This window comes from Triplophysa rosa, linkage group LG11 (genome assembly GCF_024868665.1).
Source record: "Triplophysa rosa linkage group LG11, Trosa_1v2, whole genome shotgun sequence".
Classification (NCBI taxonomy): Eukaryota; Metazoa; Chordata; class Actinopteri; order Cypriniformes; family Nemacheilidae; genus Triplophysa; species Triplophysa rosa.
In genome coordinates this window covers 8,544,047-8,563,834 of record NC_079900.1, presented here as the reverse complement: position 1 = coordinate 8,563,834, position 19,788 = coordinate 8,544,047, and the positions used below count along the sequence as shown (strand labels likewise).

General features: G+C 39.6%; 2 protein-coding genes across 6 annotated transcripts; one reads left to right on the top strand and one right to left on the bottom strand.

The window, feature by feature from the left end:
- The first annotated feature begins 47 nt into the window (after nucleotides 1-47).
- lat (linker for activation of T cells) lies at nucleotides 48-8,244 on the top strand. Its single transcript, XM_057346855.1, has 12 exons — nucleotides 48-1,255; nucleotides 4,798-4,902; nucleotides 5,101-5,149; nucleotides 5,262-5,296; nucleotides 5,410-5,464; nucleotides 5,588-5,646; nucleotides 5,840-5,872; nucleotides 6,033-6,087; nucleotides 6,354-6,409; nucleotides 6,679-6,819; nucleotides 7,662-7,743; nucleotides 7,843-8,244. Exons 2-11 carry the CDS (start codon nucleotides 4,800-4,802, stop codon nucleotides 7,736-7,738), a joined length of 663 nt encoding a protein of 220 aa, XP_057202838.1. The 5' UTR covers nucleotides 48-1,255; nucleotides 4,798-4,799; the 3' UTR covers nucleotides 7,739-7,743; nucleotides 7,843-8,244.
- Nucleotides 8,245-8,426: 182 nt separating this feature from the next.
- On the bottom strand, nucleotides 8,427-19,340 carry atxn2l (ataxin 2-like). 5 transcript variants are annotated; one of them, XM_057346764.1, is made up of 24 exons: nucleotides 19,056-19,340; nucleotides 18,714-18,811; nucleotides 17,719-17,758; nucleotides 17,482-17,538; nucleotides 17,258-17,329; nucleotides 16,709-16,883; nucleotides 16,504-16,625; nucleotides 16,296-16,387; nucleotides 15,990-16,214; nucleotides 15,554-15,894; nucleotides 15,382-15,468; nucleotides 15,059-15,187; nucleotides 14,907-14,975; nucleotides 14,762-14,817; nucleotides 14,342-14,685; nucleotides 12,095-12,164; nucleotides 11,869-12,009; nucleotides 11,712-11,775; nucleotides 11,465-11,625; nucleotides 11,199-11,328; nucleotides 10,972-11,081; nucleotides 9,327-9,509; nucleotides 9,017-9,209; nucleotides 8,427-8,895 (listed from the first exon to the last, which is right to left on the bottom strand). In XM_057346764.1, exons 1-24 carry the CDS (start codon nucleotides 19,074-19,076, stop codon nucleotides 8,855-8,857), a joined length of 3,021 nt encoding a protein of 1,006 aa, XP_057202747.1. In that variant the 5' UTR covers nucleotides 19,077-19,340; the 3' UTR covers nucleotides 8,427-8,854. The 5 variants fall into 5 exon arrangements, with proteins under 5 accessions (XP_057202747.1, XP_057202750.1, XP_057202749.1 ...); XM_057346767.1 differs by having other exon boundaries at nucleotides 9,017-9,188; XM_057346766.1 differs by having other exon boundaries at nucleotides 18,714-18,808.
- Between the last annotated feature and the right edge of the window lie 448 nt (nucleotides 19,341-19,788).

Sequence of the window (19,788 nt, the reverse complement as noted above, 5' to 3'; positions counted from 1 at the left end):
TCCTTTTGTACTTTTCCTAGTCTCACAGGGCTCATCTTAATAATATCAAGTCTTTTACTTTATCTGCTTCGCTTCTCTGGATTGTTTTCGTTCACACTTTCTCTTTCTGCAGTGGCACAAATGTAGATCAGAACTTTTTCAGTTGCTGTGGTTTTCCTGTTTGTAGGTGGGATATAGAGATGCAAAAGTCGTTTGGTAAATGTGCTCAGAAAAATGTCTCGTGAAGGAATTACACGCTTGAATCGAAACGATCGTTCTTTGTGTGGTGGAACATTCGTTGGATGTTGTTTCGCTCGTGTGAGAATATACTTTACCTGTATCGTTCCTGTAATTTGTGCTTGTTTGTGTAGGCAACAAAAACACCACAAAATGCCATGAGAGTGGGTGGCAAGATTGAGAAATTATGACTCACTGTCCGCCATCATGTAGCTCAGAGTAACGGCAAATTAAAAGCAATTTTTCATTAAGTTTATTAGAACTCTTTTTTTTATTTTTCAAGTTATTAATATTCATTTGTTGAGAAACTTGCATCAATTATGGCTCTTGTTGACTCTTAATTTTTTAATGATTTATTATTGTTTAACACAAGATCTAGACACCATAAAAGTGCTTGTTTTAATGTATAACATTCTCTGCCTAAAGTAGGTCAATGTTTCTTTTAGTGACATTTTTGCGTCGTTGCCTTTAGATGACAAATCAAATGAAAACAAACATGCAAGGTGACAGAAAAGACATGAAAGGTAGATAAAGAGGATGGTGAAATGAACGGCAGAGCAGCCACTTAGAGAGCCAAAAATGAGAAAAAAAGATGCTGAGTGGTGCAGGTGACGGAGCGGCTCTTTCAGTCGGCCTATGAGAGGAGAGATAGCAAGTGCAGCAATAGGAGAAACCCAAAAGTAGAGTTCTTTGCGGCAAAGGCCTTATAGATGAGGACACATTGTAACGGCTCACACAAAACAGTGAAACTTAAGGTTTAGATTACTTAAGCAGATATGAACATATTAGAAAGCTGAATATTGGGATTGCTGAAATTTGGGTCAGGGACTAGTGAGGCGGGTGGACTAGACCCAAGAAGGGGCAAGCTGTGTAGGTGTCAGAATTAAAAAACATGATGGCATCCTCAGTGTGAGCTGTGAGTTAGGTGTGAGTTTACAGTCTGCAGCGTATGTGTGAACTGGTCTCCGGTGTGATTCTAGATTTCTGCTGAGCAGAAACGTGTGGTGTCTTGACTGACTTGTCTGCTGCTACTTATAGGGTAAGCAAAACTTTTAAATCTATTTGGTGTGAAGTAAATCAGTGGGATACTTTGCATGTAGAGTTTTTTTATGATATGATGCATATACACCCAGAGAAATAGGCCTTTATATAAGCAATCCTCCATATTCTGTCCTTCTAAATTATTAGCAGACAATGTAACAAGTCCATACCTTTCTGTCCATACTTTGCTTTTTTCTGCGTTAGTAACCTTAGTATTAGTGACATCCAAATCTGGTTAAACATTCAACGGTTTATAACATTTGTTAAATCTTGGTTTGTTGCTAGGTTTCTTCCTCATCTTTTTAAACATCTTATCTAACTAATTTGTTATTCATTAAATTAATTATTGACAACTGCAGGCTACATATTGTGAAAAGTAGAAATAAACCGCACTGAACTGCCCTATTAACACAAAATAAATGTGTTAATGCATGTTTATGTAGACATTTTATTTACTGGCCAGGACTCGCTGACTTGACTGTTACTGTTACGCTTATTAATATTATGATAATAGTTTGATTAAGATCACAGGGTCAATATGTCTTGCAATGTCACACCACAAATTACACCTCATAACACTTTATCAGGTCAATTACAGACCACTTACATCATTCCTGCCTTTGACACCACCGCCATCTTTTCTCATTGAAGCAAACTATATAGTAATATAGTGTGATTTACATGTGAGTTCAGATGCACAACCCTCTAAATCCATCTGATGACTTTTCATTTAATGAGCATTTTTCATCAGGCTCTTACATTTACATTCAGCAATTCTACAGATATTTCAGACCTGGCAGAATGTGGAATTTAGCAGGTTTTAAAGCAAAATTATTTGAGTAACGTATACATCCACTCAACATTTAATCTAATTTAAATATAAATGTAATAGTTTTGCATCTGAACTCTTCATACGTAAAATTTTTCAAATTTTATATATTGAAGTATAGCCTAATGTTTTTAAAGGATAATCACTACAATTGTCTGTAATGAGCTCATGATTTGACATTTTAAATTGTTTGCCATTATGTACAGCTTAGGGTGTACTAGACTACTTTAATTGAATTTAGACTAATTTAGAGCAATTGAAAGAAAATGTTGGTAGAACCGCCAGCACTAGAACTTGACAGGGGAATAAGGGAGGCCGAAGCCTCTCGTAATATGTCGTCTTTCTCATCTAACTGCAAAATACAGGAAATCCGTTTCCTGGCAGTAAATGCAACCACAGACATTCACTCTCTCACACACACACACACACACACGCACACACACACACACGTACGAAAACTTGCAAAGTGGATGATGCTGAGTGAAATCTCACAGATTGAGAATCTGGTAAATAAAAATAAGAGAAACTAACACTTCATCTAAGAAGTGCAATGGCTCAGAGTATTCAAAATGTCGGAGACCGGAAGATATGTGTGTGTATTACCGCAAAAATCACCAAAAGGTCGATGATGAAGTTCACAGTGAAGTGTCAGCGTTTCCAAAAAGACACCAAAGTACACCACAAGGCATAAAATGATACATGTACTAAGGTTTAGGCTAACAAGACGTTCAGGTATTATCAAAATGTCTGAAAAAGACTTGAAAAATGATTCTCTAAAATCTTTTTCATCAATAATGTCAGGAGGCCTATGAGTTCCGTGAGACAAAGTTGTCGGGAAAGGTACAACGGAGTTAGTTTTGCTTTAATGTCGACGATTGAGATTTTATAGAGCTACACAAGAAGGTTTAAAAAAGTTGTAAGGCATCAAAGACCAGCAGCCTCAGCTAACCATCTCATACATCTATACACGTTTCATTTGCGAATTGTGAATAAATCAATTTGTAAAATGTACGAATGTTAAATATAACCGACTTCACTGAACATCACCTGATTTTTCATATGCGGTTTTATTACTTACAGACGTGCTCAAATTCCACAAAAAACGAAGAATGCACAATTTTCTCTGAAATAACTTGAAACTGACAAAAGGAATTGGCATCCACCATTGTTTATTCCATATTTATTAGAAATCAGACTTTGCTTTTGATTTTTTAGTCAACATAATATTGTAAATAATAAAACAAATGAAAATGTCATGGACAAAAATGATGGGACCTCTAACCTAATATTTTGTTGCACAACCTTTAGAGGCGATCACTGCAAGCAAATGTTTTCTGTAGCTCTCAATGAGACTTCTGCACCTGTTAACAGGTAGTTTGGCCCACTCTTCCTGAGCAAACTGCTCCAGCGGTCTCAGGTTTGATGAGTGCCTTCTCCAGACTGCAGTTTCAGCTCTTTCCATAGATGTTCCATAGGATTCAGATCAGGACTCATAGAAGGCCACTTCAGAATAGTCCAATGTTTAGTTCTTTAGCTGTGTGTTTTGGGTCATTATCCTGTTGGACGACCCATGACCTGCGACTGAGACAGAGCTTTCTGACACTGGGCAGTACGTTTTGCTCCAGAATGCCTTGATAGTCTTGAGATTTCATTGTGTCCTGCACAGATTCAAGGCACCCTGTGCCAGATGCAGCAAAGCAGCTCCAAAACATAACCGAGCCTCCTCCATGTTTCACTGTAGGTATGGTGTTCACTTCTATGAAAGCTTGTGTTTTTCGTCTGTGAACATAGAGCTGATGTGACTTGCCAAAAAGCTCCAGTTTTGACTCATCTGTCCAAAGGACATTAACCCAGAAGGATTGTGGCTTGTCAATATGAATTTTAGCAAATTCCAGTCTGGCTTTTTTATGTTTTTCTTCCTCCTGGGTCTTCTTCCATGGAGCCCACTTTTGCTCAAACTGACGTACCTTCACCTTGGAGTTCAGCTTGTATCTCTTTGGCAGTTTTCCTTGGTTCTTTTTCTACCATCCGCACTATCCTTCTGTTCAATCTGGGGTGGATTTTCCTCTTGCGGCCGCGTCCAGGGAGGTTGGCTACAATTCCATGGACCTTAAACTTCTTAATAATATTTGCAACTGTTGTCACAGGAACACCGAGCTGCTTGGAGATGGTCCTGCCGCCTTTACCTTTACCATGCTTGTCTATTATTTTCTTTCTGAGCTCCTCAGACAACTCTCTCCTTTGCTTTCTCTGGTCCATGTTCAGTGTGGTGCACACAATGATACCAAACAGCACAGTGACTACTTTTCTCTGTTTAAATATGCTGAATGACTGATTACAAGATTGGATACATGTGTGATACTAATTAAAGAAACTAATATCACTATAATCCAATTGTGTATTATCTTTTCTAAGGGGTACCAACAAATGTGTCCATACCATTTTAGAATATCTTTGGAGAATAAGCAATAATTCATCTCTTTCAACAACTTCTTTGCTTTATTCTATGACATACCAAAGGCATGCAAATATACATGATACAATAGCTTTTAATTTCATCACTCTTAAGGAGAAATGAAGCATTATTTCATTGAGCTGTAAGGGTACCAACAAATTTGAGCACGTCTGTATGTGACAGTCATTTTTCAGTTTCCTGCTTCAAAAAGTCTAGCCTAATACATCTATTAATGGGATGTTCTTGCTTTGTTCAGTTATGGACTCCATTGCATTGTTGTCTGTGGTAGGCGTGGCTGTCCTCCTGTCAATCATCTTTGTTTCCAGCCTTTGCATCGACTGCTGGCGGAGCAAACAACCAAGTAAGACAAAGGGTCATGACCCAAAAACCTCCCCTATACGTCTGAAATAAAAGACAGTTTTTGTCTCATCTGAGCTGCATGATAAAATGAGTTTGAAGGTTTATTTCCAATTCAAATAAAAAACTCACACTCACACATCCCAATCCCAATGCTTTGCATGTGTATCATGACTGGAATCATTTTCAATTTCTTCTACAGTATCCATCCATCAAAGGACCAGTGACTCCAGCCCAGAATACAACCCAACGTAAGCAATAATATTCTTACATTTTAATTACCAATCAAAGAGCCAGTAAGAGTATAAAAGTGTACGTAAAAAACCCAGTGTTGTCTCTCTCTCTCTCTCTCTCTTTATACAGTGCAGGTTTTGTGGTTCGGCATCCCCAGTCAACATGTAAAGACTTTTCATCTCTTTTAACACACAGTGAAATGTCTGGTTTATGTTCAGCTAAATGTATTTATAGCTACTTGAATCCAGTAAGGTTAAAAATTCTTCTCTCTCATCAGATGCACCCCATCCAGACCATCACAGAATCACCACCATACCTTACCAACTACCCAAGTGAGTTCTGATCTCTTCTCAAACACACACACACACACACACACACACACACACATATATATATATATATATATATATATACAGACTTGATTATGTTTTGTGTTAATAATCACTTTCCCTCAGTTCTCTCAGTTCTCCATCAATGACAGCAGTGAAGGCCCCCTCGTGTCCTCCCTCTGAGAGTGAGTTTCACGAACTTAACTTTAAGACAATATAATAATAAACAAACTCTAATGTAAAAAAACATCACATTATTTATATTAGTATTTATGATCACAGAATATTAGTGGAAATGTAAATGATTTTACATAAAAGAAATCTGTCATTGTTTAATCACACGTATATCATTAAGCCTATCTGCTTTTTTTTCAAAAGCTGGGAGTCAAGCCAGTTACGTTAACCAACATGGTGAGGAGAGAATTTTTGTGAATCACCAACTACCAAATAAATGACACATTTTATGTAGATTATTCTTTTGGTTTGAGTAATTTACACGTGCAGCAGTGATTTGTGTGTGGTAAATAATTGTGATATAATAATTATAATAACTGTTTTTTTTCTGATTTAGACAGTGAAGATGAGCCATACGTTCAGCCCCCAGATGAGCCAGATAATAATTACATGTAAGAGCAAATCTATTCGATCCAAAATCAGTTACTCAAAACAAACACAAAAACATTTAACCAATGGTGGTGTTTGATCTCATTTACCACAGACACCCACCTGAAAACATATGGGACATGAGCATTTTTCATCAGACTCTTACATTAACTTTCAGCAATACCACAGATATTTCGGACCAGGCAGAATGTGGAATTTAGAATTGACCACAGACACCCACCTCAAAACATATGGAACACATTAAACAAGTCTATTCTCTTTTCCTCAGAATTGTGATTGCAGATTCCCCGAACAGAACCAGCAGAGCATCATCTCATAGCTCAGGTCAGACTGGGAACATTTAAAGCCTTCATAATAGTATAAACCTGAATTTTACATGTCTAATAATTATTCTCAGCCTACTAAATACCTTTTCATACATTTACCATGACAATCACAAGCTCCCCAAACACACCAAAGTGACTATTTGTTACAATAAAACGGTTACATTCACACAAACAAGCAGGCTTTTTCAAAGTTCTAACACAAAGGGATCTGGATCACCTTTTGTGTTTCTAAAATGATGTGATAATGACATTGTGTTAACTTTGTAGGAGAAAATTACATTAATGTAGAAAACGAAGACGCGACCAAATCTTCATGTGACACACGTGCCGGGCGCAATGACTCGGACTCAGACTGCCCTGATTATGAAAATTTCAAAGACAACCTCCACATCGGAAACCAAACCCCTGGTAAATTTGAAATCAAATGAAACACTACACATGCTATAATACTATTTACGTTTGTATTAGTCTTCATTGTGAATAAGGCGTTTTAAAAATATGTTAGATATATAAACTATATATAAAGAAGCAAAAAATATATGATAGATTGATCACCAGAGATCAGATTATAAATGTAACAACACTGCTGATAAAAACAAAAGAAACCATCACAGAAATGAATGGTTTCCATTAAAATACCATTGTGAACCATTAGCTTTTTGCATTCAAACCATTACAAAATTGTAGTGTTTTGGGCATTATTCCAAAAGGATTAATCTGACAGATCACGAGAACGGTGCGCTTTTCATGATTCTAACACGAGCGAGTTTATTCGCAGTTTATTAAACAGACACGGTGTGGTGTCATTTGCCTGTCGAAAAAAGCGTTTTACATCTTTAATAACTGTCAACAGCTTTAAACAGCCGTCCAAGTTAAAAAATATATGAAAATGCACTTTATTTACACGCCACCATCACGCGCACTCTGAACTCATCGGGAGAGAGAGAGACTTGCGCTTTTATTCTAAAATATGACAGTCTGAAAGACAAACATACTTAATATGATCTACCTGTTTCTTAAGATGATGTAGAGGTAATTGCTGCTGCTTCCTGAGTGGACGTTTGCCTACTTTGTAGATATTAAGCTTTTGTGCGCAGCCTAAAATTTCACTGTGCAGGACCTACAATGAGTCTCACTGCGCTCACGCGCGCAGCTTCAGACGGAACATTGAAGTCGGACGAACCGAATAATTATTAAAATGATTGAGGATAAGAAAAAACAACGATCCTCTTCGTTCTGTTTCACAACAGCTCTGTCCTATGGCAGCATAAACAGTGATGACCGGGGTAGCTCTGATTATGTCAACACAGACCCTCATGCATCATAATCAAGGTATAACACTTTCACGGTCTATGCTCTTTAAATATCTCACACATTGTATCTCATATTTCCTAAACCATTTTTCTTCTCTTCAATTTGTTTCTTGGTTAGTATACCGTTTACTTTTTACCCGAGGATGACCGGACACCAGAAGCCTAGAAGAACCTGGGGAGTTTTCAAATGCTCTTGTGTTGGAAGTTAGAGTGCACGAAGAGCATACAGAATTATTGTCATCTAAAAAAAACCCCTCTTAAACCCTTACAACAGATCTGCTGACGATACCTGAGAATGTTTTTAATAGTTTTTCTTTTAAGTATTTTTACTGTTTACATTGTACTGCATCCTGGCCTTAACTTTTAATATGACCACACCACTTTAATGACATTTTTTTACTTTTTGAATATGCCATGTATTATATACAGCTTTTGTCAAATGTTAATATCTATTTGTTTGGGACTGGGGGAAATAAAGCATGACCAACTCACTTGCTGTCAAACATGAGCGTGAACTGTAAATGTAGATAAGTTAAACCACTTAACATACCAATGAAACCCTGTATTGAAATAGGGAGATGTTTCAAATACTAGATTGACATTTAATGCAGGATTTACAGTATCAGGGTATATAAAACTAAAATCTTCAGGGTAGACTGGTCAGCACTGAACTTAGTATCTAGTGTGTGTGATTAAGACAAATCATTCAAGACAAAACAAGTAGGGAGAGTTTAAAAATTTATTTATTTTTATACACTTTTTATTTTTTTGTTCTTTTTTTAAACCATTTATTATTTACTATAATAAGGGGGTTGAGGATAAAGGGAGAGGTCACTGTATTTTTTTATTATAAAAAAGTCCTTCGTTCTTTCCATTTGAGTTTTGTCCCTCTCCCCACAATTTCCCTCAGTCCGTTTTAAACACTATGTGTCCCCGCCCACTCAAATTAAAAAGAACACAAAGAAAAAAATAAAATGAGCACATTCAGTCTTGCCAGAGGTATGAATAAAAACAAAATCTTTCCATTCTTAGAACAGGTTTAGAGTATGTACATATGAGCGTGGTCGCACACACAAGTGTCCAGGTGGGGGTGCTCATTTGTCACACTGTGGTGATGGGCTCTGTTCCGGTCAGGCTGTCAGTTTCCAGGGTGGAATTGGTGGGCCTGCACCTGCACTGGTGGGAGAAAAGGAAACAAAAACAAATTAAAATCAAATCTCAGATACTGCTTGTGTCTGAAAAGCCTTACGTATACTTGCCACCTCAGATGTTCTCTGGTGCAAGGACCTTACCCTGAGGTGATGTGATGAAGGTGTAGGATGGAGGGTGTCCCTGTTGGGGTGGATGTGGTCCATGCTGGGGGCCAGAACCCTGCTGAGGTGGAGGACCATGAAGCAGCATCACTGGTGGTGGGCCATGACCACCTGAGTGGTGAGGACCTGAGAGACCACCTGGGACATGACCCTGAGAAAATGTTGATGTCAGCTGAAGAAATAATTATGTGAATTTGTAATTAACTGTGAACATATGAACACTGAGATCTCAGAATTCTAAAAAGAACACAAATTACATTACTGTTTTGCATGCAGAAACAGCTGTTACCTGTGCGAGCGGTCCTATGGATGTGTAAGGATGAGGCAGGGGCTGGTGTCCGGGCAGGCTGTAGCCCTGAAGTGAGTAGGAGGCCTGTGGGGAGCTGTGTCCCGGGGGTAGATTAGGTGGTGTTGGTGCTGACAGTTGCCCGGAGTGATATAGAGACTGAGGCTGAGGACCGGACTGGCCAGACTATAGACACAGTGTCAACACTTTAGTAACAGGTCATTTTATTCATTTCATACACTTACTTAATGAACATCTAGTAAGTTTAAAGATGGTGTAACATGCTATTTCATGCATTCTGACTTCTTTACACTGTTAAACGTGCTGGCTTCTCATGCTTAACATGGTCAACTTGTTAAAAAACGAGTTGGACTTATGATGTAGTATTTCTGTGCTTGATACACTCTCCCAGTCCCAGCACTCCAACTTGTTTCGGAAAGTTTTTTCACAAAAGATGCCGGCCATGAACTGCACACGTTAAGTCAAACTAAGTCATATGTCTGAGTTTTGTTTGGCAATCGGCGCGTACGTGGATAATGTAAACAACACAAAGGGATAAAACGATGATGTATTGTGTGCTCGTTAGGGTTGGGAATCGAAAATCAATTCCAATTTGGAATCGGAATCAAAAGGCTAGGAATCGGATCGGAATCGAAAGGAATAGGAATCGGATACTTGAGATTAAAATTTGAATTCCTCTTATCAATTCCTGTCTGCATATTTTTGTGTTGCATGATCTGCTGATATCTCAATAAAAGCCCTTATGAAAATTATCTATATTTTTTACTATAGTAAGCATAGTTTAGCTATAGAATTTGCATTAAAGCACAGGAATCACAAATTAACCATAGTTGCATTATAGTAACTGCAGTTTAACCATGATGTTGTTCAACTATGATAATATAAATTGTAATAAATCAGAAAAGGTGTGTTTCTATGAGTAAATATACACAAAACGGTGCTCATAAATATATATATATATTTTGCAAACAAGTCAATAAGCAGGCTACATGACCATACAGCAGTGTTGGGTAAGTTACTCTGAAAAAGTAATTAATTACTAGTTACTAATTACACATTCGATAATGTAATTAGATTACTGTACAAGTTACTCTCTTCAAAAAGTATTTAATTACTTATTACTAATTACTTTCTATATCCTATCAACCTTGATTAGTTAAGTGATTCAAGGACAGACTTGAAACGGCACTTTTAATTCATTCAAATAAATAATATAAAACTACATAAAGTATTATTAATATTTTGCAAACAAGTCAATAAGCAGGCTACATGACCATACAGGTTGATATCTAAATGTTTTACTTCAACTGTGGAATCGAAACTGGGAATCGATAAGAATCGAAATCGATAAGCAGAATCAGAATTGGAATCGGAATCGATAAAATTGAAACGATTCCCAACCCTAGTGCTCGTGCTGTAGTTCCGTACCCCCTGCCTGCCTCCAGCAACTCGTCTTTTCCCAGAAATAATCGTACAGCTGTATCTCTCTTTTATAAATTTGATCAAACTAAATATTCTTCGAAGATACGAAGTATGCAATACTACTCTATAGGTACTCAAAATGAATATGAAATTGGCAGAAACTGCGTGTGTTACCCCATCTTTAATGACAAACGTGTGAATGTACCTGTCCTGGACTGGGAGCTGGGTGTTGAGGGGGCGGCTGGCTGCCTGTGGGGGTGCTGGAGGGCTGAGGGTGGTGGATGGAACCAGAGTGATGAGAGAACGACTGTGGAGCTGAAAGAGTACAACACATGGCTGAAAATATTGCAATGAATCAAAATCCATTAATACTTCTGCAACTTTAATTCTAAGCCTTCCATGACCTCCAAGTCTGTTTCTCTTTCAACTCACCATACATCCCCTGCTGAGGACCTGGTGGTCCTTCAGTCTGGCCAGGATACTGGGGCCCAGGGTGACCCAGCGTCTGCGGGTGCCCTCCTGAACCCAACATCCTTGGTCCACCCTGGAGCATAGAATACACCTGGAGAGTTGACAGAAAAGGATATACCAAAGTTGTGGAGAAGCTGATCATTTAAAATATGAAGCACATCCACCTTGAATGGACTGGACATTTCAAACAGTATCATTTGATCAACTGAAAGTGTGCATGCATGTACCTGTCCAGGGTAATGGGTCATGGTTGGGATGACCTGGTTATACTGCACATAAGGTGGAGGGTACGGAGAGGCCACCAGAGGAGGACCGGCTGCTGATGCTGCAGCCTGGATCATAGGGGGTGCTGAAGAGCTGTGGTCTGGACGAGGGTTCCCCACAGGACCTGAGACAGGTAGCGAGAAATGAATGAGTGTGTATGTGTCAGTCTTGAGCGGTTATTATGCCACTTATGTGTAAAATACACATTACCTTTAGCTCTTGGGTATTTTCCTTGACTGACTGTTGTCATGGGATATTGATACATCTGATGTGGCTATAAACAAACAAAAAAGTATTACCATTTAAAATATTTCCCTCAAGTAAACATCAGATGTGTGCAGGGCAAATATGACTGTAGCATAGACACCTGTACGGAATGACCCTGCATCGAGACGTAGCTCAGATATTGCGTGTTGTAGATGGCTCCCTGGCCTGGTGGGGGCTGTAGCACCACTGTGGGGCTAGGCGGGGTCGGCCGTGGTGGAGTGGGAGTGGCCGATGGCTTCACCTGCATGATTGGGTCAGGGATGATTGTTTATACTTTTTCAACAGCTGTGTAGGAGATGCTAGACATTGGGAATGAGTGCTCTCACCATGCCAAGAGAGGCCTTGGTGGGGTTGAACTCTTTGGCGTTGGGGTTCAGTGTAGACTTCTTCACTTGACTGAATAGGAAAGCCATATAAAATGTATTCAAGTTAACAAATAACATTAAGCAAATACAGCAAACGCAGCCCTACAAATGTTCAGGGTTCTTACACCTTTTCCAACTTCAAAATCCAGCACTTTAAAAGCACTTTTAATGTGTGTTTTTATACTTTTCCAGTCACTTACAACTGCGTTAATTACATGCTGACATACATATACTGTATGTTCCTTTGTAGATAATCCATAGTTATACTGTATGCCAATTATATGTAATTATACTATATACTAACTATACTAAATTTATTCCATAAAAGACTTGAGCAAATTGTCATTTAACTCACAAAGCAGACATCCTATACAGTACTGTGGGCACTTATTTGTAATTGATATGATTTGACCACATAAAACAACACAAAAGAAACATGGAAAGAACATGGGTGCGAATTATAGGTTGCCGCCGCATCACATAGAGAATCGATCAAGTTTTTCTTTAAATTTAAAACAATTTTTGCTCATTAAAATGCAATTAATATAATACTGTTCTATGTCATTTGTTTTGAAAATTTGTCACCAAATGTGGGAACAGTAGGTTGTAAGCTTTCAATTGATATATTTAGTTTGTCAATATTACTTTAGGATAAGACTAAGGAACTGTTTTAACAGTATGGAAAATGCCCCACCTGTAAATTTGTGACGGTTCAGAAGAAAAAAAAATGAACTGGTTATCATATTTTTCAATCTTAAAGATATTTGTTTAACATTACGTTATAAAAGTTCCCTTGATTGTATTTTGTTCAAACTTTTGTGTAGTGTTAAAAAACTAAAACAGGAATGTATTTCTCTGTTTCAATACACAGCCACTAGATGGCGCATCTACGCCATTTATACCACACAGCACCCAACCCCCAACCCGTCACAAAAACATTTTGCACTTTACGCGGGTGATCCCAGCGAGCTAAAAAAAAATCTTTATTTATACGAAAAAAATCTAATCCCTGATATCGTTAACATCGTATTAGCACTTTGTTGTTTGATGAAAGAAAGAATTCGCGACACTGCAGAATTCAGTCGGTGAGCACACACACACAACTTGATGTAGTTTTTAAGTAAGATAGGCTAATTTCTGCCCGAGTCCCTGTTCATTTCCGACCATATCTGGCAAAAAAGACCTACAATTACACTTTACATCCCTCTCGAAAATTAATTAGTTCGCGAATTTTTCCATCTACCTTAAACTTAATTGGCCTAATCGAAAATTTCGAAATAATCGAAAAACTTACCTTTCATGTGGCTTGAAAGTAGGCTGCACGATATTTTATTGCGGTACCACTAAATCCTATTGCAATCGAGCTGGCTGCGATATGCAATGTGTCAATTTTTTAATGCGTAGCTTGTCCGTGAAGCACGGCTCTGAGATCAGTAGGAAATGCTGCTCGATCTAAAAGCAGTGCGAGTTTGAGTCGCTTATAATGTGCATTTGAAAAAGCAACACCCGTCAAACATGATCATTATATACTTTATTATCATAAAAATACCCGATGAGGCTTGAGTAACAGTGATAAAAAGATGTCCATAGGCATAGATTCTAGAAGGTGTCATGGTCTTCTTCTGTAGTGCGTATTTGGAGTTTCCGCACGAGAGCGCCCTCTGGCTTTCGGATGCAGCAGCATTTTCCCGTACTTCACTCAAAAGCTGTGCATAAATCACGTGATATTTATCGTCGGTTTATCGTGACAGCCCTAATTGAAAGCGCAGCTGGCCCCATGGTTAAGAGCTGCACGTCCTTTTTGCATACTTTGCAGGTGGCCACTCGAGGATTTGGTCCACGTTTTAGCCATAATTTGTAATTTTCGTCCTCCAGCCAAAGAGCATTGAAACGGCAAACGCCCGGCATATTTTCATCTCCTACTCTGCTCCAACAGAGGGCGCACATCCAAAAGACTGGCAGATAACATTAAAGCCACGCGCCGATTTTTTTCGTATTTTCGTTATGTGCAAAATGTATATTTTATTTCAAAAGAAAAATTCTCCGTAAAATTGCGAATTATTATGAAAGCAACGAAATTAAAGTTTTAGGCAGTTTTAAGCACTTGATCCCAAATCCAATCACTTTTCTAACCTTAAAATGACTATTCAAATTCAATCATTTTACAGGATTTAAAGCACCCGTACCAACCCTGAATGTTGTACTCACTCAGCCATGCCCTCTGATCTCTCAGATGTTTCCATTTTGCCTTCCTCACTACCTGGGGTCCTCGCAGGCTGGGGAGTCTCAGCCGATTGCCCATCTGCAGTTGAATTTTGCAAGGCAGGGCCAGGCTGAGCAGAAATGGGCGTGGCTGGTGGAGGAGTGGCGGTTGCCATATCCTCTGCATTTGTCTCTCTACTTCTCTCCTCTGGCAGAAGCTCTAGGGTTGTGGGTGGGGCCGTTTTTGATTCCGTAGGTGGGATGGTGTCTGTTTGCGTATTGTGGGAGGGGTTCTGTTGAGCAGAGGCTGCAGGCACAGTTGAAGTGTTGGGGCTGGAGCTAGATGGAAGCTGAAACCAGAGGGAGACGCTCAATTTTAAAGTGACCCAGGAGAAGGCTTTGAGCAGAGGACGCTCTCATACTCACCCTAAAATCTTTACCGAACCTGCGAAGCTCCTCCATGTGTTGCGATCTCTGCTGGCCTGAATAGAAATAGTCAAAAATGATTAGTCACATGACACGTATGCAAGTAGCCGACGTTTAAACACTTTAAAATGCGGGTCAGAATTACCCTTGCTGGGTTTTCCTTCCTGGGGACTAGCTGGACTCTCCGTTCGTTCTTTAGACAGAATTTCATTCACTAAAAAGTCAAAGGAAAAGTAAGATAGTTGGGCACATGTACAAATCACACGCAGCGGGTAACCACTTAGGTTTATATCTCACCATCTACAGGGAACAGAGGGGTGGGGCCAGTGGGTTTGGGGGTCACCATGCTAGCTGAGGTACCCAGATAGGGGGAAGTGGCTGAAGGGGGGTCCTGGGAAGGAGCATCTGGTTTAGGGGACCGAGACACTGGAGAAAGACAGAAAGGAAGGCATGTTAATTGTGAAAAAGGAAGTTCCTGTAATAAACAGCATTTTCGTTTAATTTTAACAATAACAGCAACATTGAATTAAAGACTGTGGCACCAAATGTACGGAATGCAACATTTTGAACAAGATCCCTAAAGATACATCTTGTGTGCACTCATGCATGTGTATTATCACCTGTAGGAGACGAGTGGGAGTTTGAGTTACGCAGGTTTCTGTTGTTCTGTCCAGGCCTTTGAGACTTGGGTGACATTCTGGATGACACTATAAGAGACGAATGGAACATACATGAGTAACACACACAGGCACACGAAACATAAGTATAGGCGCAGATAGACAAACAGTTTACCTCCATTGACAGGCCGGCCAGCATCAGAAAGAGATTGCGGGTGCGAGAGCGAATGTGGGAGTGTGTGGGGAGAGGGAGGGCTAGAGTGACCCGGCTCATTAGGGCGGGGCTGTGTAGGTGGGCTACAGGTAGAGTACCCTCCTCTGACAGACAGAGGGCTACTCCTATCACTGGGATGAATGGGCTGACTGCTCCCAGATGGGAGGGGCCTGGGGGAGGAGCTTGAAGGTCCAGGTCTATTTGTTCGATTGGGAAGGGTGGAAACGGCTCCTCCTCTTTCACCTCTTCCACCCATCTCTCTCTCACGTGCCCGCTGAGGTAGAGGAATGTATTTACCCTCCCTAGAACAAACAGAGACAGCAATAGTTATTAAAACACTGATACAAGTGTGACTGGTCAAGAGAAATGAGATCAAGAGAGTCAACATGTGTCAAACCTGTTTCCAGTACTGGAGAATCCAGGGCTATCTCTTCCTCTCTCCCTTTCTCCATCTCTGTCCCGCGCCACAGCGCTGTATTTGTCTTCTTCAGTTTTTCCATCGTCGTTCTCTAACGACACCCGGTGGCGATACTGTGAACTTGACTCAATCTCATTGGCCAATCGGGCGGCTCGAGCCTCTCGCTGCCTGAAGCCCTCTGAGCTGCCCCGCTCTAGAGGCACCCTAAGAGAGGAGAAATCATAATTGAATTTTTCCCAACATAACAAGCACTGCTTATGCGAAGCAACATAAGAAACAACTTACGTGTACATGGAGAGACTGGAATCATAGGTGGACTTCACCCCATATGTCTCCTCATTAAAGCGAAACATCTCACTGGCATCCCAGCCATTAGACTGACATAAAAGAAGTGACATGAAATATGTTATGCTACCTGTAACTGAACTTCAGGACTGTACTAAATAAAGACTATGTACTTTTTTATACTAAGACGCATGTGGGTAGAACTTACCGCGTCTGCTTCTAGATCATAGTTTTCTCCATTACTGTCACCTCCATCCCACCTTTGAAGGACCTTCTCTCTGTGGTCGCCGTTTATTTTTGTTGAGCTGATCGCAGAGTCTGTAAAATTATCTAAAAAGTACACAAAGCATTGAAAATGGACCACCTATGACACCAGACACAAACTGTAGACTAACCACTCTCCAGTCACACACCTCGGGTAGCATAGTTGAGGTCCACATCCCTACAGGTCATAGTGATGATGTCACTCGGGCCAAAGATCATCGTATCGGTGATCTCCTCTCGCCTGGGGTGAGCAGGTGTACCGCCGCCACCGCCATCCCCCTCCTCATTTTTCACCTTGTGCACTGCGTCCACTGCCAGTTCACACTAAACACAGAGTGAGGTTTCATTGATTTTATATCGTAGGTAAACTTTATAGATTTATGGGTGTCAAATAATTGCCAAAATATGCTACGTCTTTAGTGTAAGATTTAGAAATCAAATTTAGTGCAGTTTATCTGGATTGTATAGAATAAGGCACTATGTATTTTATTACTCAATAGGAAAGATAACACATGTATACGATAAATTAATAATTATAAAGGCATATCTACTTATTTTAGTTTATGAGCTATATGGTACTCTTAATACTTGACATTGCAGTACTGTAAGTTATTGTCGGCTCTCGTTTTGGACAAATGTTCTGCGTTTTTAGGTTGCTTTGGGTACAAATGTAAATGTAATGTAAATGACAAACTCACACGGGAGCTTAAAGTCTTGAATATTCCCTCATACACACTACCATTCTTCACCATGACATCACATCTGGATCCCTGAATGAAGAAGAGCAAGTGATCAGAGTAAGAACTCAAATTATATTACTACTAGTAAAAAAAGACAACAGTTCTTTTTTATTTAAAACTGGCTACTAATTAGAACTAAACAATTGCAATTACAGAACAAATTACTTCATGCCAAAACTCACCACCACAGCGGTGAGAAAATGTAGCATTCGGGAATTGTTATACACACCATCAAACACCTACACAAAATAAAAGTCCTGTTAGATGCACTCAAAACATGATTTCTTTAAAAAAAAAAAAGTATTCCAGCGCTTGTCTCACTATATTATTGCATGAGCCTGCTGGGCCAAATATGCAGTGTTATTCAGATGATTTTCAGTCTAAAGATGTCTATAAGAACAAATAATTGAAATACGTACAGGCGGTGAGGGTGAAGATGTCTTCACAGAATTTCTGTTCCTAAAGACACAACAACAGTTATTAAAGTTTAACATAATTTTTTTTAACTTTTCTACAATCATAAGAACTCACGAAAAGCCAACAAAATCGAACGGTCAAGCTTTTGTACACTAATATGGTTTCTTAAATTAGTTTTCCAAGCAGGCAGCTCCCGGGAAATGGCTCCGGTGTTGCCAATATTGCTCTTCCGAAAACAACTGCAACACGCGTTTGGTGTAACAAAAGGACAACCATACAGAAGTAAAAAAATTACAATATTTGGATTGAAGCCGATTACATAATCTAACAAAAGATCATCAAGTAAGACAAATGTGTAAATGTCAACAGAGCGCGTGTTTTAATTACGTCAGAACGCAAAGCGGGTTAGCGGCGCTGGCTAACACTACAACCTAATGCCGTATCGGAGACAAACAGCTTGACATTAATGTGCGCAAACGCACGCGATCGGTCCCCCAACACAAGCAAAAACCCCGATTAAAACAAACACGAGGTTTGTACTTTTTTGTCATATGCATCCCGGCTCTCCTTTGAAGTCGTCTTTCAGAAATGGCTCAAATTGAAAGTCAAACACAGCACACAATCCTGAATCATATGGGCTCGAAAACAACAACAAAACACTGCTGAGCATTCTCCATGCCCCGCCTCCGAATGTAGTTATAGGCCCATAAAGATAGCAATTATATAAAAGCGAAATTCTATTGGTTTACATTATTCTTTCTGGGCGGCTGTGTAATGGTGGCGACAGTCTCGTCCATCATTGGCCCAGAAGCGTGTCGATCAAAAATGGTTTGCAACGATTGGCCGGTGATACTGCTAATTTAACAAAGATCAATGCAATTGGCTTTCGTTAAGATAATGAAGTATGCGTTCTGAACACGCCCACTTTGACCGGTAGGCCCCACATTAACATGCCAAGCCCCGGACTTTCTGAGAATAGTACCCGACGTGCGATTACCTTCCAGGGATGGGTCTGTTAGAGTTACTCCCCGGAACTGATGGGGCCATGGAGCCTGACGTCCCATTAGATGTTTTGCGGCCGCCGGGTCCAGGCTGCTGTCACAAAGCAAAACATGTTGATACAAATTATATAACTTACCAAACGTCCAGGTATATTAAAGAATCTATCTAATGCAACGATGGTTAGCCGGCTTACTAGCACGTTAAGTATTAAAGTTGCTAGCTTAAGGGGTGTGACAAACTTTGGATCTGAAAATCATATATGATCCAAAATACACAATTAAAATGTGTGTAATTTATTTATAAAGCATATCTAGCGATATTCAAAAGTGCTACTCACATTCTGTCGGCGAAAGGACATAACTAGCCGCTGAGTTGCCCGCTAAATTTCCCCTTGTTGCCTATGACAAGCTAGTAACTGGACTAGCCTGTCTACAGTCCTATTTTATATTATATCGCCGGGTTCTCAAATCCGCTCGATCCTGTTTTTTGTTACAGCCCAGTCCAGTCTAGTCTGTTATTGTTTCATGAATAGAACATGAAGAGGAAAATAAGCCTTATTTTTCTATTAAATATGACACCGGCACCACGTCTCGCGAATTAGCCAGCGATCAACGCAGTGGGTTTTTTCAACATTCCTCGATTGTCATTGGACCAGGTCGTGAAACGTAGCGTGAATACGCAATGGCGTACAAGATCCACATCACGTCGACAGCCACACGCTCACATGCTTCGAAGCGCCTTGTTAATTTAATTAGCTACAGTTTAATAAAGTCAAATGTCACTAAACATTATTAGCCAAACACAATTCCTTACGCGACAGCCTTATGCATTTGCAGGTATCTAAATGTTTGTTTTCAATATTTCAATGTCAATATCTTTTATTAATGTTTGATATTTTTGTTTTCCCAAGAATAATGTTCTTGTAAAGGATGTCTGTTTTTTTGGTTGAAAGCAAAGAGTAAAGTAGCTAATCAAATAACCAAAAATCGTGACTGACACTGACCACGCAACTGTATAGATTTGCGGTCTCTAAATGGTCGTTTTCATTTTTCAAAGTCTCTTATTAATAT